The sequence below is a fragment of the Chlamydotis macqueenii genome, chromosome 14, assembly GCF_036417535.1.
Source record: "Chlamydotis macqueenii isolate bChlMac1 chromosome 14, bChlMac1.mat, whole genome shotgun sequence".
NCBI lineage: Eukaryota > Metazoa > Chordata > Aves > Otidiformes > Otididae > Chlamydotis > Chlamydotis macqueenii.
In genome coordinates, this window is record NC_141569.1 from 14,353,773 (window position 1) to 14,370,119 (window position 16,347).

General features: G+C 49.8%; 1 protein-coding gene across 1 annotated transcript in view; it reads left to right on the top strand.

The window, feature by feature from the left end:
* FAT2 (FAT atypical cadherin 2) overlaps positions 1–16,347 on the top strand; it is a 44,354-nt gene that overhangs the window by 24,952 nt on the left and 3,055 nt on the right. Inside the window, exons 10-21 of the mRNA XM_086759241.1 lie at positions 585–781; positions 1,413–1,566; positions 2,335–2,568; positions 3,367–3,756; positions 4,646–4,860; positions 5,490–5,627; positions 6,268–6,411; positions 7,101–7,298; positions 7,666–8,473; positions 9,156–9,301; positions 12,075–12,516; positions 14,964–15,117. Of these exons, the coding sequence (XP_086615367.1) occupies positions 585–781; positions 1,413–1,566; positions 2,335–2,568; positions 3,367–3,756; positions 4,646–4,860; positions 5,490–5,627; positions 6,268–6,411; positions 7,101–7,298; positions 7,666–8,473; positions 9,156–9,301; positions 12,075–12,516; positions 14,964–15,117 (3,220 nt within the window). The remainder of the gene's footprint in view (positions 1–584; positions 782–1,412; positions 1,567–2,334; positions 2,569–3,366; positions 3,757–4,645; positions 4,861–5,489; positions 5,628–6,267; positions 6,412–7,100; positions 7,299–7,665; positions 8,474–9,155; positions 9,302–12,074; positions 12,517–14,963; positions 15,118–16,347) is intronic.

Consider the following 16,347-nt stretch of genomic DNA (forward strand, 5'->3'; position numbering starts at 1 on the left):
CAGCACAGCATGAATCTGGTGGACTGGAGAGCCTGCCTAGTCTGAATTTACCTGGTTCTCAGCGTTTGGTTCTTACAGAATTGAAAAATAGCCCCAGAAAGCGCAGCTATATATCAAACGCATCTATAGGTTAAAAGGAAACACAACTATACGGTGCTGTAACTGAGATCCAACCAATGTCTGCAGGGTATTTGCAGCTCTCAGATCCCTTGAGGAGCACGCACTGAGAAAGACTGACATGCTTTAGGAAGGTGAGACAATGTGGTTTTGAAGCAATGAATATGCACGTCTACAGAACCTTACGGAGACACTTTTGCAGTCAGGAGTTGTTTCCTCCTTCCAGTGCAATATGCAGACAGCGAAGAAGAGAATCAGGCAGGGTATTTCTCAGCTGTGCGGTGAGGCAGACCAAATGCTGCTCACCTGCCCCACACAACACCAATGCTCTCTCTGCGTCACCACTGCAAGTCCTTCAGCTCTCCTAAGGGACCGGCAGTGGGCATATCTATATCCCCTTCCCCTACCACTTCTGATTTTCAGCACTCAGTAAATGTCTTTTTTCCTTGCCTTCTGCCCCCTTCTAGAAGGAGATGTACTAGGACAGTTCACGGTTAACCAAATCGAGGGAGAATGGACTATTTCTTCCAAGAAGCCTCTGGACAGAGAAGATACAGAGAAATATCTCCTCAAGGTTATGGCCTCCGATGGGAAATTTCAGGCTACCACTGAAGTGGAGATTTTTGTTCTGGATATCAACGACAACAGCCCTGAGTGCGGCCAGGTAAGACGTCTGTCCTGGAACACTGCGGGCATGAGGGGAGTGGCTGGGAAGAAGAAAACACAATAGCAAGGAAGAAAGAACAGAAAGAGTGAGTTAAGAGGGTTTAGCTTGTCATAATTCTTCTCACACGATCCTGTTGCTTTGATTATGCTTAGCAATTTTAATTAAGCTGCATGTCAAGCAAGAACATTAAATCTAGCCTCCAAGCATGTTTGCCAGCAGTAAGTGAGTGCCTAAGCATTATGAAGGATAATTTTTGGAGATAAACAATGCCAGGAAGCCTCCTGGGTAGGGGCATGTAAATTACCAAGTTTTATATCCTGCTAAGCTGAGAGATTCCCATCAGGAGGTTTGTTACTGCAGAGAGCTGATCGCTGGTGTGGATGTTACCCATGGTGAGAAAGAACAGAAGCGGTTGCTTCCCAAAGGATATTCAAAGGCTTGTGTGAAATGAGCTCACTGGTCCCAGTCCACGCCCCAGCAGCCGGCAATGGGAGGCACATTGCGTTCCCCTATAAACCACATGGTTTATCCTTCTCTACGAAGCTTCTGCTAGTCCGTTCCTCCCCATACGGGATGCAGGTATTTTGGAGATGGCTTAGATGCCAATGACACCTTCTGTCCCTGACAGATATTCTACACGGGGAGAGTCTCTGAAGATGCTCTGCCGGGTCTTCTCATTTTGAAAATATCAGCAACTGACCCCGACGTCGGCAGCAACGCTCAGATAACGTACAGCCTCCACGGCCCTGGCGCAGAGGAGTTCCGGCTGGGCCCACATACAGGTGAGAGCTGGGCAACGGGATGCTTTTATCCTCTTCCTCACCCACTCCCGAGAAATGCCAGCTCCCAGCGTGGCTCAACATTTATCTCCGCCTGAGCAAACAAAAGGGCTGCTCATACCAGCTCTCCCAAGCTTGGAAGGAATGGCAAACAGGCGGTTTATTGCAATATGGTATAGAGGGGAGCAAGCAGCATCTTCCTGTTAGCTTCCTTTACAAACATTGGCATTGGCACTGTTCAAATGAAGGGCACACACTATAGCTAACAGCCAGGTCTCACAGAGGAGAGACCAGCAAGCATTTGGCTTGAGCCAAAGACCCAAGTTCTAAACTCTAAAAAACATCTTATCGGCTCTTGGGAAGTATATTTACCGAAACAGACGTGATGATCATTCTAGGGATCCGTTGGGGTCCATTACATTGCAGAAAGCTTAATGCAGTGGGGTTTATAAAGGAGTTTAGAGGTACAATTTACTTATGAGCGCTTTTATCCCATGACGGCATCCCTTGCATGAAGTTCAGCCCGATTTGCAGGACTCCCAGTGCCAAGCCCTGCCAGGGCACGGGCTGGCAGTGATCCGAGAATAGCCCCGAGCGATGTGGTGTGGACACACCACCGCTATTAGCTGGATTACAAACGGTGTTCAAACCGGCACTGTTGTCTCCCACGGTTCATCCAGGAAGGCAGTGTGCTTGAACCTCTCTGAGCTTTCCTAGGCCGGGGCTGCCATTGAAGGAGACAAGACCATCTCCTGTTCTTTCTGCCAACAGGGGAACTGACCACATTTGCACCTCTTGACCGTGAACAGAAACCTACATACCATCTTGTTGCCAAAGCGACTGACGGCGGAGGCCGTTCCTGCCAGGCAGATATAACGCTGACCGTAGAGGACGCTAATGACAATGCACCAAAGTTCTTCCCGAGCCACTGCGCCGTGGCCGTTTTTGACAACACCACAACAAACACACCCATTGCCGTGGTTGCTGCCAGGGACCTTGATGAAGGTGAGTCAGAACGGGATTTGCTTTTTAGTGGAGTTCATCTTTCATCCTGAATTGAAACTTTTGAAACCTAGGGAAGGGCCACAGCAATGGGCATAGATGATTGAATCTTGGCGAAGATCTGCCTGGATCTCATCGCTAACACGATTTGCAGGCTGGTATCAGCATTTTTGTCACCCTATAGGAAGTGTAATATCTGTAGAAACATGCAAAGACAGACTTTGAGGGCACGCTCAGTAATTGTAACCATGATGCACAGCACAAACTGTGACACACAGTTTGTCTGGAATCCAAACTGGACAGAAACTTTACCAAATATGGAAATTGAGAACGAGCATAATAAGGGAAAAAGGAGCTTTAGAACTGGATGGGGTAGGTGATATGGATGGAGAGGTCCTTCTGAAAACACAAAGATTCTCAGAAACATAGGTAAGGCTCCTAAGAAAGGAGATTTTAATAAATCTCTCCAGCAGAGACTGAATTTACAATGACAGAGATGCAAGATGATATTTATCTGCTTTGGAGACAGATATGAAGGGAAATTAGGTTTATAAACAAGGGAATTAAAAATGGGAAGCACCAGTAAATACAGACAGATGATGCCAATGGATGATGTGAGGGTGGCTGCCTGTCTGAACCTACAGATGGACAGGGGTACACTTGATATTCATACAGCCTCCATTTTCCCTAGGAATTTAAGGTCATTAAGTGCACGTAATCCTAGTGGATTAAAAAAAAATAAAATAAAACCAGCATCATTCCTATCCATTAATTAATGCAGCCCATCCCTTATCCTTCCAGGTCTCAATGCTGAGGTGGTCTATTCTCTATCTGACTCTGCCAATGGACACTTCTCAATTGAAGAAACCACAGGGGTGATCCGTCTGGAAAAGCCTCTGAAGGATTCACAGCATTCAGCATTTGAGTTGACAGTCTGTGCTACCGACCGGGGCACCCCAGAGCCCCTCTCTGCTCTTGGCACTGTCACTGTCTCCATTGTGGATCTAAATGAATATCTGCCTGTTTTCCTGGCCCCTGAATACGTGGCCATGGTAAAAGAAGACGTGGCTGTGGGTACGGAGGTCCTCAACTTGTCAGCCTTGACAAGGGACAATGCAGAAAACACAGAGATCAAGTATGAAATTGTGAATGGCAATGACCATGGGAAATTTCAGCTCAATTCAAACACAGGTAAGACTATCTCGTGCCCGAGCAGGTCCAGGTTGACTCAACATCACGCTTGTCCTTGTATGCGTCTTCTCTGGTTCTTCTCCATTTGTCTTGCACTTCTGCTCCCCTCTGTCTTTAGCAAGCACAAGTGTAGGGAACAGAGTCTTCTCTTCTACCCTAAATTTTGCCAGCCAAGGCACTTAAGGAGTGATCCAAATCTTACTGAAATTAATGGAAAGATTCCTGTTACAGGTCTGGGACCTGAGACAGGTCCATGGGAATGAGGAATATATGGAGAACAGGATGGGGAAATTTCTCCACTTCAAAATACAGGAGAAGGTGGTTTCGTTTAAAAAGTCCCTCCGTTTTGATCCCACAAGGAACCTGCAGCCCAGGGTAAGAGGCAGCTTTGTCAGGTAGCACTCAGTGAATGTAGATAATACCAAGCTGTTAACCATGAGCAGGTGTTGAGCCAGGTTTGCTAGCCAGATAAAGCACTGCTTTGTTTGCACAGCGATCTGATAAGAGCTGTTATCAGAAGGCCAATGTCAGCTCCCTGAAACAAGCCCTTGGCTGCCTCATCAATGGCCTTCTGCCCTTGGCTGAAACATCCTCATCCACAGCACTTTCCTCAGCTTCTCTGTCCCCGAGGCGTTTGCTAATTTTTCCACGTCAATCTTCTTATTAGTTTGTGTGTCTTAAAAGACACAGAACAGTGTCATTTCCAGGGAATAATTTTGTGACAGTTTCAGTGTTGAACGCAGGAAAGCACTGAAGTACACAGGCACATTCTGTCTCTCCTCCTCTGCTTTTCCAATCTCATCTCAGTATATCACCAGTATTCCAAGAAACCTCATGTGCCATTCATTCAAAGCATCTTCTGTCCTTTTCTATCCATCTGCCAATGCAGGTGCCTTGTACATAAATGGGAGCTTGGACTTTGAAGCAAGTCACGAGTATTACTTATCCATCGAGGGCACGAGGAAGGGCTCAGCTTCTCTCAGCGATGTCACCATGGTGGTGATCAACATAACCGACATCAATGACCATGCACCAGAGTTCGTCCAAGACCCTTACTTTGCTGATATCCGGGAGGATGCTGCAGTTGGAGAAATCATCCTCACGGTATGATTATGCACCAGCTGTCTTTACCTATGCTTTTACTTGTGTTACGCATTATTTACTCTTCTTTTGCACTTTGCTTTTCCTTGGACACAATCACCTCAGTAGGTTTGTGACATTCAACATCTAAGATTTAATCATGACTTTAAAAAAGGGTGTTTACCAGAATTCCTGACATTCCATAGAGAGGCAGAACACTTTGCCTTATAAAACATCTTTAAGTGAAATCTTGAGATACCTCAGAGGGGCTCAGGAGCTTTGTGGACCTCCCAAGAGAGCTAAAATGCCTGCAGAAGGCCAATACCCTTGCAACTTGGGGAAGGCAGAGGCTTCTCTGGGCAGAACCGCAGAGCCCAAGGTATTTCCATGTGGAGTTCCCTGTCCAGCCTGTTACCATCACAGGGGTGGTAAAGTCAGGAGAGGGACGAGGAAAAAGCTATTGTTGTAGCTGTGTTGAGTTTTATCTTGAAAAAAACCTAATGAATGACACTTATGTAAACCACCTTCCTTTCTCCTCCTCGTTTAAGGCAAGCTCAAACCAGTACCTTTAAATGACAAGAAGGTCCTGCCCCAAATTCCTCCATGGCAAGGCCTTTCTGGGCCAGGGGTCCTAGCTTTTTTCCTCCTAACAGGTGTCAGCTGATGACTTAGACGGAGCAATGAACAATCAGATCACATATTCAATCGTGGGAGGCAACCCACTGGGACACTTCACCATTCAACCCAAAAGCGGACAAATCAGCATCGCCAAGCATCTGGACAGGGAGGAGGTGAGTACAAGAAAATGGAAACAGGAAGGCTAAAACAAATGTGCCCAAAAGACTGAGGGAGCAGAGTATATTCTGCTACCTCCTGTTTTCTGAATGATCCACTCATAATGCCGTAAGCAGAAGGCAAGTCTTTCATTCATTCATTTTTGCTGTAGGAAGGCTGGGCTTTAGGGAAGGCAATGCAGCCTTCAGTGATCACAACTCTGGGCTGTGATCTGCTCCACGGGTGCTTCAAGCTGGCTGGGTGAGGGTCAGCCCAAAACTAGGAACGAGCATGTTTGGTTTCTGCTTCTTTGCATCAGAGCGTTATAGAAAACAGGTACAGGGAGGACATGGAAAGGCCACCTGGACAATCTCTCATTCATAAATCTCAAACCACTATTGACAGATGTTTGGCCAGTTTGGTCTCATCAGTCTTTGGCAAAGTTGTTTCCCTTCTCTGCAACTATTGAGGCTGATTTTCTTTAGCAATGTGCTTTGAGATTTATGGATGGAGAGCCTTAGCCAAGGGCAAAGCTGTTGTTATGGTGCAATGCATGGCCTCAAGCGTTTTAACAAGCTGCAGCAGAGTGAAACATCGGTGTGAAAAAGCCACCCTTCCTCCATTTCTCTGAGTAATCACATGCTACAAATCCTCCAGATCGCCAGCCATTCCCTGACAGTTCGAGCCACAGACAATGGCCACCCTCCTCAGTTCAGTGATGTCGCTGTGCGCGTCCACGTGTCTGATGTCAATGACAACCCTCCTCGGTTCTTCCAGCTCAACTACAGCGTGGTGGTGCAGGTAAGCCAGGAGGCAGTTTGTTCTCCCAGTCTATCTCAGGCTACTAAGGTACTCATGCGTGGGTCGCTGCTGGAGCAGAGGGGTGAGACAAGCATGAAGCATGCTGTTGCTTTGTGCTCGCTGTCACAAAGAACTGGTAGCATCTGCAGGGGCAGATATTCTGCCAACAGACGCCATTTTCTCTTTCCAACATCTTCATACACCTCCTGTCCTTTCAGTGCAGAGCTTTTCACACTTTCCAAGCCTAACTTGCAGCCCCTTTCTCCCTTGCAATCATCCATGTCTACACCACAACATAAACACCAGACCCAAGCACACAGTCAAGAATCACCATGTCTGCTGGATGCAGCCCAGTTGCCACTGGGACTCAAAACACCTGTACATACTCAGAAACACACACAAAACATGCTGTCGTCTGCCCTTGTACTGACCTCACTCGAGGGGAAAGTAGGAGCATCAACTCAACTGTATACGCTTAGCTGTCACATATGAAATGCCACGGAAGGCACCTTGCCACCACCAGGTCTCTGCCATTTCTGGCAAGAGTCCCTGCGTGTACTACAGATACGCTCATGGGGTATGGGATTTGTTTCCCTGTTCCTGGTCCAGTAGCTCCAGGGGTGCTGTAGGCTCCTCTGGGCCTTTTCTCTTTGCTTGCCTTTCTCCACCAGCATCTTTCCCCATTTCAGGAGAATGCTCCCGTGGGTACGAGCGTCCTGGAGCTGATTATGAGCGACAGAGACTCCCCAGAAAATGGACCGCCGTATGCATTTCAGATCACCCAGGGCAACGATGGGAAGGCTTTTGAGGTCACTCAGAATGGTCTGCTGGTGACTTCATCCGTCCTGAACAGAAGAACAAAAGAACAGTACCTATTACAAGTCCAGGTAGAGCCTTCCTTACTCTCCTGGTATCTGAATTCCCCAGCCAGATTAAGTAGCAGCAAAATGAGCCTCATTTGCTGACGAGCACACACAGAAATGAGCACGACCCCACCACTAACAGAAGATCTCCATCAGTCTCCATGCTGAAAGGCATGCTGCCATCTCCCTGGGGCCATCTCCAGGCAGATATCCAACACCGTGGCCAATTTTTCCCATTCCTTCTTCATTCCCAACTCACTGCCTGACAGCTTCCACCCATTGCTACGTGCAAGGCACTCTCCTCCGCAAGATGTTACCAACCCATCCAGTCAGGTGAGGTGACAGTAAGTCAGCATGTGCCTATAATTAATCCTTCTGTTTTCCTTGACAGGTCTCTGACAGTGGAATCCCTCCCCTGTCCTCCTCTGCATTTATAAATATCCAAGTGACTGAGCAGAGCCAATATGCCCCCTCAGCCCTTCCCCTGGAAATATTCATCACCACTAATGAGGAAGCCTTTCGAGGTGGCGTTCTGGGCAAGATCCATGCTACAGACCGAGACCCCCATGACACGCTGGTGTACACTTTGATAGCAGAAGTGCCCCAGGAGGGGCTCTTCTCTGTTGGGGCTGCGGATGGGAAGATCATTGCTGGGGACAAGCTTCCGCATGGCCACTACCTTCTAAATGTTACAGTCAGTGATGGTACGTTCACAGCCACCACCAGCGTCAATGTCCATGTGTGGTGCTTCACGCAGGAGGCCTTGGACAAGGCAGTGGTGCTACACTTCCGCCACCTGTCCCCTGAGGAGTTTGTGGGGGACCATTGGCGCAACTTGCAGAGATTTCTGGGAAACATCCTTGTCACCAGGCGCCAAAACATCCACATGGCCAGCTTACAGCCTGCAGCTACCTCTGATGGAGTGGACTTGCTCTTGGCTGTTGGAGAACCACACGGCTCTTTGTATGAGCCTCGGGTCCTCGCAAATAAGATCACTGTGTCAGCTGGAGAGATGGACCAACTCGTTGGTCTCCGGATGAAGAAAGCAATTCACGTGCCATGTCACGGGTCAGATTGCGCCCACCGTGTCTGCAAGGAAACCATTCAGCTGGATCCAGGCATGATGTCTACGTACAGCACTGCCCGACTCAGCGTCCTCACCCCACGGCACAGCTTGGAGCAAATCTGCTCTTGCAATGGTGAGCAATCCTTCCTGGTAGTGTCCCACCCTATAAACCTCAGCATATTGTGTTTTCGTTCAATACACTGTGAAGCACCTGGACTCTCCAGGGAATTAGGTTGCCCAACGACCAAAAACCCTGCTGCAACTTCAAAGCCAAATCTAGACTCTTAGAGCTTGGAAATTTCACATAGTCTATTTTTTAAAATTATTTTCCCACAGCATTTAATAGCAGCAACATCTATCTCACTGGGAAATGTCACTCGTACCTAGCAGGTAATGAAGCTTAGTGATCAGAATTTCAATCTCCGTGTTGATCCTGGACACAGCAAAGCCCAGACTAACTGATAAATTTGAGGAAAGGCAAATAAAGCATATTTGTTATACTCACTCTAGAATACTTCAAGAAATAAATGGAGGGAGCAGGGACAGAGGTTAGCATCACTTGGGCAGGAATGGTAGAGGGATACCATAGAACAATATAAAGAGTTATTAAGGATGAGGAAATTCAAGGGTGTTGTAGATCATGTTAAGGGCATCTGGAAGCTCCAAATGGGAGCTGTGGGAGATGCATGGGTTGCCATGGATGGGACTGTTCCTGGACAGTTATGGCATCAGGCTGGGAAAAGAGGCAAGGCTTGACACAGTCCATAGTCTCAAAGCGTGACAAAGATGAGACCTTTCACTCATTCTCCTTCCAGGAACGGCTGTGAGGTTTGGGGGCCACAGCTACATTTGGTACCAGCACTCACAGATTGGCTCGTGGCACATGCACTTTCGCCTCAAGACCCACCAGCTGCACGCTGTCGTGTTCTCCGCTAACGGGACTGACCATGCCATTTTGGAGGTATGTATTGCAATGCACGTGGATTCCTTTCCAGCGTACAAAAAAACCTTGCTCTTTCAAGGAAGGAAATCGCAGAAAGTAGATGCAGTAATATGTGCCCTTCTTAATTCATCTCAATAAAATATAAAACTTGGGAAGATCAAGTGAGAGCCAAGCACAGTTTGACAATTGCTGCAACCACAACTAGTGAATTGGTTTTTACACCTGTGAATGCATGTGCTAGTCTCTGGTGTGAAGGCCATACACCCATATCATAGATCTACATCATCGTCTTTCTTTATGGTTCAGTTCTCTATCCGTCTCTTACATCACATCTCTCAGGGCAAAGAATTTACGAGGTGGAATTTTCCCCAGACCCGTCTGCTTCCACTGAAGCAAAGGGGAAACATCTCCCCAAACCTTAGGAGTGGAGTCAGACTCCCACTGAGCACACAAACTGTTTGCTAGACGGCGTTATGGGCCAGCCCAGCACAGAGGAGGCAGCCACGGTGGGCTAGAGGGCTGGGGTAACAGGGTAGAGGAGAGGAGGGCCCAGGTGAGCTCTGAGATCGGGAATGATATCACCAGCCTTTATCTGCGTCACAGCGTATGCCAGTCAGGTCATGCCTCCAATCAAATGGACCTCACATTAAAGGTCCTTTGCAGTAAAGGACAGAAAAAACAGGACTCTTAAGTGCTATTTCTCAACCCTCCACTCTTTTCAACCACTTTCTTCAGGTGGTTTCACTGTTTAAGAGACCTGCAGAGCCAGGAACATTTCAGCCTGATCGCTCTCCTCCCTCTGGCTGCACACTGAAGCTATCCAGCATTCAAAGATCATCACCCTCTTCCACTTTGGCAACAAATGGAAAGCAGCAGATGAGTAAAGAATAGGGTTTTTGTATATTCCTCATCAATTAAATTCAGGCTAATTGGCGATCGAGATCATAGGACATACTAACCAGCTTACAGAGATTTGTTCCTGAGACTAATCGCGTTGAGATCTACACACTGCAACCTACCTGGAAGTGTTCATCCTGTCCCTAAATTCCCTCATCTCTTCTCATGGTTTCACAATCCTATCTTCCTATATTGAAAAACATTTTCTAGACCATCTGGCCTGAAAAAAAAACCTGGAGGAATCCCTCAAGATTTTAAGCTTTGTAGACCGCAGTACTCTAGGTATGAGCCAAAGCTTTAAAAGAATCATAACCGATGGTTTGTAGATTTGGTGAAGAGGACGAATTCTCACAAGGGCATGCATATCACCACCCTTCCAATCACTAAGCTCTCCTGATGTTCAGAAATAGGGTGCAGCAAGAGGATGGCAAGCCAGGCAAGCTGGGAAAGACTTGGCAGTCTTGCTCCAGGGAATCGAGTTCTCATCTGTCTCCCAGCCCCAGAAATTGATAAACCCAATCTACAGACCCATCTGGAGTGAAATCATGTTCCTCCAGACAAAGTGAAGTGACAAAGTTCTCTGGCGCGCTTGCCAATGGTGCAAAGAGATTTACACACATGTTGCCCTGAGGCCCTTCCATGGCGTGTGCCAGCTGCACCTAGTTCTTCCTTCCTTCAGCAGTTGCTCTCTCCTCCCACTGGGATTAATTTATACCGTGGGCTTCTCCAGGAGTTAACTGTCATCCTGTTCTGCTTCTGACCCCTCCAGAGCAGCTTCATCATATTGTATGTAGGTTCCTCTAGGGTTCAGTGTAGCCTATAATCACTCCTCTTCTAGCCTCTTCCATGCATCACCACTTCTCACTGTCTCTAATGAACCCCATGGAGATCTCTTTTGCCTGGGATGAATTGCTTGACATTATAGCAAGTTCTGCAGGTTTTCCATCTCTTTGCTCCTTCTCCATAGCCTCTTGGCTTCTATGAGAGAAGTTTTATCCACAAAGCACTGGAGAGAAGAGTTGAAAGAGGTTTACTGCTGACTTCACTCTGAAACAACACAGCTAACCTTTCCTTTCTCCTTCCTCCATATTAATTTTAAAGATGAATCTTGGGTCACAAATAGGAATTTCTGACATCCATGTTTAATGCAGAAGACACTGGTATGGTTCCCTTTTAGAAGCTCAATGTCTTGTCTCCCATCTGCTAGAGGTCGAGGATTGCATTGCAATGCCTATCAGCAGCTTTGGCCTGGCGTACCAGCATGCTGGCTAGGAGCTGGGTACAACAGTAATTCCTTTCTCTGCCTCCCAACTCCTCCTTGCCTTCTCCAGAGAAAGCTGCTGGTGCTCCTCCTCACCGAGGTCCTCTCAGCACCCTCACTGCTGCTTCAGCAGCTTCCCCACCACTGATGAGAACATGAGAACAGAATAAAGGCCACATGCCCCAGAACAAGAGTCCACCTGCAACTGGTGATGGAGTTACTGATAGTCTGAGTACCATGGCTCTGATTAGGCTCAGAAAGGGGGGAGAAGGGGTGAGCAGCTGCACGAGTACAATCAGGTGGCTCCAAACCTTGTTGTGTGGAAAGATGAGCTTCCCTCCCTGCACTCTGGTCAGAGGTTGCAGCAAAGGACCACGGGTGAAGTGGTGCTAGAGGTGACAGTGTTTGCAGTCACTTAAACAGGCTTTACCTGATCCATGCAAAGCTTAACATGAGTGAAAGGGGCTGCATTTGCTAGCTGGTAATTCTTAGAGCCTGGAAGTTGTGATTCAACTTGACTCTCAGTGCTTCGGGAGGGAGAGAGGGGAACAAGCAGCGAAAGTGTCAAAAGCCTCCATGAACAGCAGCCACCTGAATCACAGCTAACCGTGACTTCTGGGATGTGTTTTGCAGATGGTTGACGGAGTGCCTCAACTTGGGTACAGCTGCCGGGGGAACTACACCGGGAACCTCTCTTCCTCACGTTTTGTGAGCGACGGTGAGTGGCACTCCGTCTTCCTGGAGGTGAAGAACACGTCTGTCCGCCTGCTCATCGATGGACTGGGAAATGCTTCTCTCCAGCTGCCGGTGACCTGTAGCACCTCCCAGGGCAGACGAGACTTGCTTTTTGGGGGCCTCCGGCAGCCGCTCCCGTCCCAGAGAGTCACACGGGGGTTCAGGGGCTGCCTGGACGTGGTCGCAATCAACGGCAGAGAAGTGGTTCTCCTGCCCGGGAAAGGGCAATCAAAGGAAGTCATGGAAGAGGTGGGAATAAAGCAGTGCTGCTCCCCCACCGGTGCCTGCAGCAGCAACCCATGCCTCAACAACGGGATGTGCTCTGAAACTCACGGAGGAGGTAGGTGAATATCCCACGCAGAGCAATAAGCAGTGAGAGAGGGGAAGAGATGCAACCTCTTCATTCATCCCTATGCGAGGGAGGAGAATCAGGGGTCCCCTGTCCTGGGGGTCCTCAGTGATAGCTGACTGGGTGCAGCGGAGATCAGCATCCTGGCTCTGAACAGTGGACCATGGCCCAGAGGGCAGGAAGGTGTTTCGAAGGAGTGTGCACAGCATTGCCAAAAACTCAAATGCAAGTAGAAATTCCACCCACCCCTCTGCATCCTCTTTGCTTAAGGAGCCATTAGCGAGGCTGGAATTAGGCAAGATAGGATCGTGCAGCGATGGTATCTGGGCAGAAACAAGCCAAGATCCTGGTCTATTCCCACTGCAGCCAGTGACTCCCTGGGGCTACGGGAAGGGATATGGGAAAACCGTAAGCTCAAATCCAAGAGTCTCAGGCTAAGGTGGGGTGCACATGCTCAACAGAGGTTTGGTACCAGGCTTTTCCCAACACGGTCTCACCACTGCCCCGTTCCTTTCATCACAGGGTCTCGGCTGGTTTGCAGTGGTCTCGAGGGGAGGAACCGCTCCCAGCAATGTCCACCCTTGTGTCACTGCCCTACACCCACATCCCAGCTTCCAGCACAGTGGGGCTGTGCCCCATAACGCCCTGTCTATCGAGACAGATACCATCCGTGCTTTGGCCCTTCCTTGGGGCAGAGGGGTGCTTTCTGGGCTGTTGCGTGAGGCAGGAGCTCCTCCCAAAGCTCTGTGCTCTTTGGGGCCATTGCCAAAGCCCACACCCTGCCCGGCAAGCAAGCGAGGATGGAGGAGGGAGCGCACACCTCCTCCTGCCCTGCCTGCAGCCCCTGGGAACAAGATTCCCAGCCCTGTCGACTCAGCAGCCACCTGGTTCAGGTGAACTTGTTTGACACAAGGTGCATCTGTACCGAACAGTTACCCCAGCTGGCACTCACACCTCAGCCTTACCCTTGAGACCCTCTGCAGAGAAAACCCCTCTGGCTAGGCTGGGAGGGGCTCAAAGCCCACAGGGTGAAAATTCACCTCTGCTCTAAGTCAAGGCAACACCTGCTTGCTTTGCAGACAGTATACAATGGAAGGGGGAAGAAGGGAAAAATCACTCCCTCACTAATAATCATCCAGTGCCCTTCCCGTAGTTTCCTTCCAAGGTGATCAGCTTCTCCTGCAAATGGCCTAGTTGCCCAGAAAAGAGACAGTGGGACATGATCCCCGACAGAAACACACAGGACATGAGTGGAGGGAAGGGGTTACTCAAAGGATGTTTAGTTTGTGAGGTTATCCTGGGGGCTTGGCTTCCTTGAGCATTGTGGGCTCAGTCCTGGAGACCACGGGCACGCAGCGCGTGTTTATGCAAAGCCCAGCCCGGGGATCTCAGGCGTGGGATTACGCGCACAGACAAAGACAGGTCCATGCAAGCGAGCCCGGGTAAGGCACGCGGCCGCGTGAGAATGCATCTGTGCAGAAAGGGTCAAAGCCAGCCCAGCCATCACATCAGCCATGGCACTCGAGACCACGGGCACAAACCCATGCAAACCTCCGCATCCAGGAACACATGTGTTCGGGCACATGCGTGTTCGGGCACACGCAGCCCTACAGGCAACATCCAGCACCTGCTGCGCGAGCATCAGTGCGTCCTTGTACAACCACTCACACGCGGGTGGAAACAGGCCTGCGTTTGTCCAGCCTGCGCTCTAAAGCAGGGATGTTTTGCTTTTGGATGCAGAGTAAAGACTTTTCAAGTGTGCTGCAAGGTGGAGACTCCGGACTTCCCACACGGCACCACCAGCCCAGTGACCAGCAGGAGCCCAGCGCTGCCAGGGACGTTCCCACGCTTAGGGCTACACCAAACAGCAGCCAGAAACGCACACAGCAGCGGCCCCCTCCGAGTCCCCGGGTTTTTTCTCTGGCTGTGGCCAGGCCCCTCCTGTAGGCAAGAGAAACCCGACGTGTTGAGACAGGCGCTCCGTACCGCGAGAACTCGCAGGACCAGAGGCGTCAGAGAACAATGAGTTACAGAGAGCTGCATTTCGCAGAGGCACAAACTGTGAATCTGCCAGCCAGGCTCCCCTTCCTTTAACCTGAATTTCTTCCCCAGCTTCTCCGTGCCGTAAAGCTGTGCCCTGAGTCCATCCCTGGCAGGAGAGGGTCTGTGTCAGGAGAAGACAGGCTTGGCTTTCTTAAATAGCTTTCTAGTGCCGTTGCATTGCCTCAGGGTGGCCACCCAGCCACTTTCAGGTCCTGTAACATCCCCACCAGCCCTCCGTGGATGGCCTGGGTGCCCAATGGCACCTTCCGTGGCAGCAGGTCCCTGGGTTGGGCCCTCTGAGGGTGCCATCAGCACCAGGCACTGCTCCTCCTGGTTCTTGCTCGTTCTTCCATGCGGATATGGTCTCTTCACGGCGCTGTCTTCCCCCTTTCCAGGTTACACCTGTATCTGCCCTGGGCTGTTTTCGGGTGAGCGCTGTGAGCTCGGGGACAGTCCCTGCGAGTCCAAGCCCTGCCTGCACGGGGGAACCTGCACCCTCTCCGCCACCGGTTACTCCTGCCACTGCCCCGACTGGTACCTGGGCGACAGGTAAGGTCCGGGAAGGCTTTGGGCTGGGCTGAAAACCTGGTCTCAATCAACAAGCGTTGCACATCTCTGGAGCTCACCGGGTCCAGACGCTCTGGGATCGATTGCAAATTGCACGTACCCGAGCATGGCGGCAGGGAAGGGTCTGAAGGCAGAGCTGAGCGACCAGGGCACAAATAGCTCTGCCATCAGGGTCATTGCCCCTCTGTGCCCATCTCTTCCTAAAAGGAAGAAAATTTTTAAAATCTCCTCCTATGCCTGGTGCAGGTTCAAATCCTCTCCTTGTGAGAGGAAAGTCTTTCCCCATGACTGCTCCTCTCCACTGTGGTGAGCGCACGCCGGCAGCTTGGTGTGGGCAGGCAGGAGGATGCCGGGAGGCTGGCTAGTGCAGTTGGGAGCTGCCCGGTCCTTCTGTAGCTGGGATGCCCACCCTGGGTGCTAAACAGGCTGTTTCCTCCCAGGATCAGCTCTGCAGGGTTCACCCAAGGGGAGTTTCTGTCCCAGGTCACAGCCATGATTCATCCAGTTCAAAGCTCAGCTCAGGGTATTGGGCTATGCCGAAAAGCGGGTGCAGGACACCGTGCCCCCATCCTTCAGACAGCCTACAGCTCCCCGTTATCAGGAGGTGTGGAGTGTTTGTCTTTGGCCCTGAACCCTATGGTTCACAAGGCTTTGAAATTCTCCCCATGAGTGTTAGAGCTTGGATACATCTCCCGTATACGAAATATCAGTGTGCGCTTGCCAAAAATTTGCAGCCAGAGAACTAACCCAGGCCCAGAGGCTGCTCAGCGTTCCTCGCCACAGCCACGCACCACTCCCCAGCAGAAATTATTTGTGCAACTCTTGGAATAAAAGTATGTAGCTGAGCATTAGGTGGCAGTGCAATATCTGAAATGGCGGGTCCTCCCAGCCGGAGCCTGCCGGTGGGTGTTGCACATGCAGCTTGTGCATCCTAAAACACTAAGAAGCAAGAGGAGCCCAAGCCTCACAGAGTTTGTTCAGTAACAGGTAGTAACAAGAAAAAAAAAAAAATAAAAGGAAAGCCAAAAAAGTGCTGTATATTCCCCCTAGCATGAGGGGATCATTCCTGTAGGAAGGAAAGGTCCCCTGTACTGTTGGGGAACATCTAGGTTGCACGGGATGGAACAAGAAAGAGAATTAGAAATTCAGTCTTAGTTCTGCAGATGTTCAACAAAAGGCCAAAAAAGCCTTTCTGACAAGGATGCCCACTCA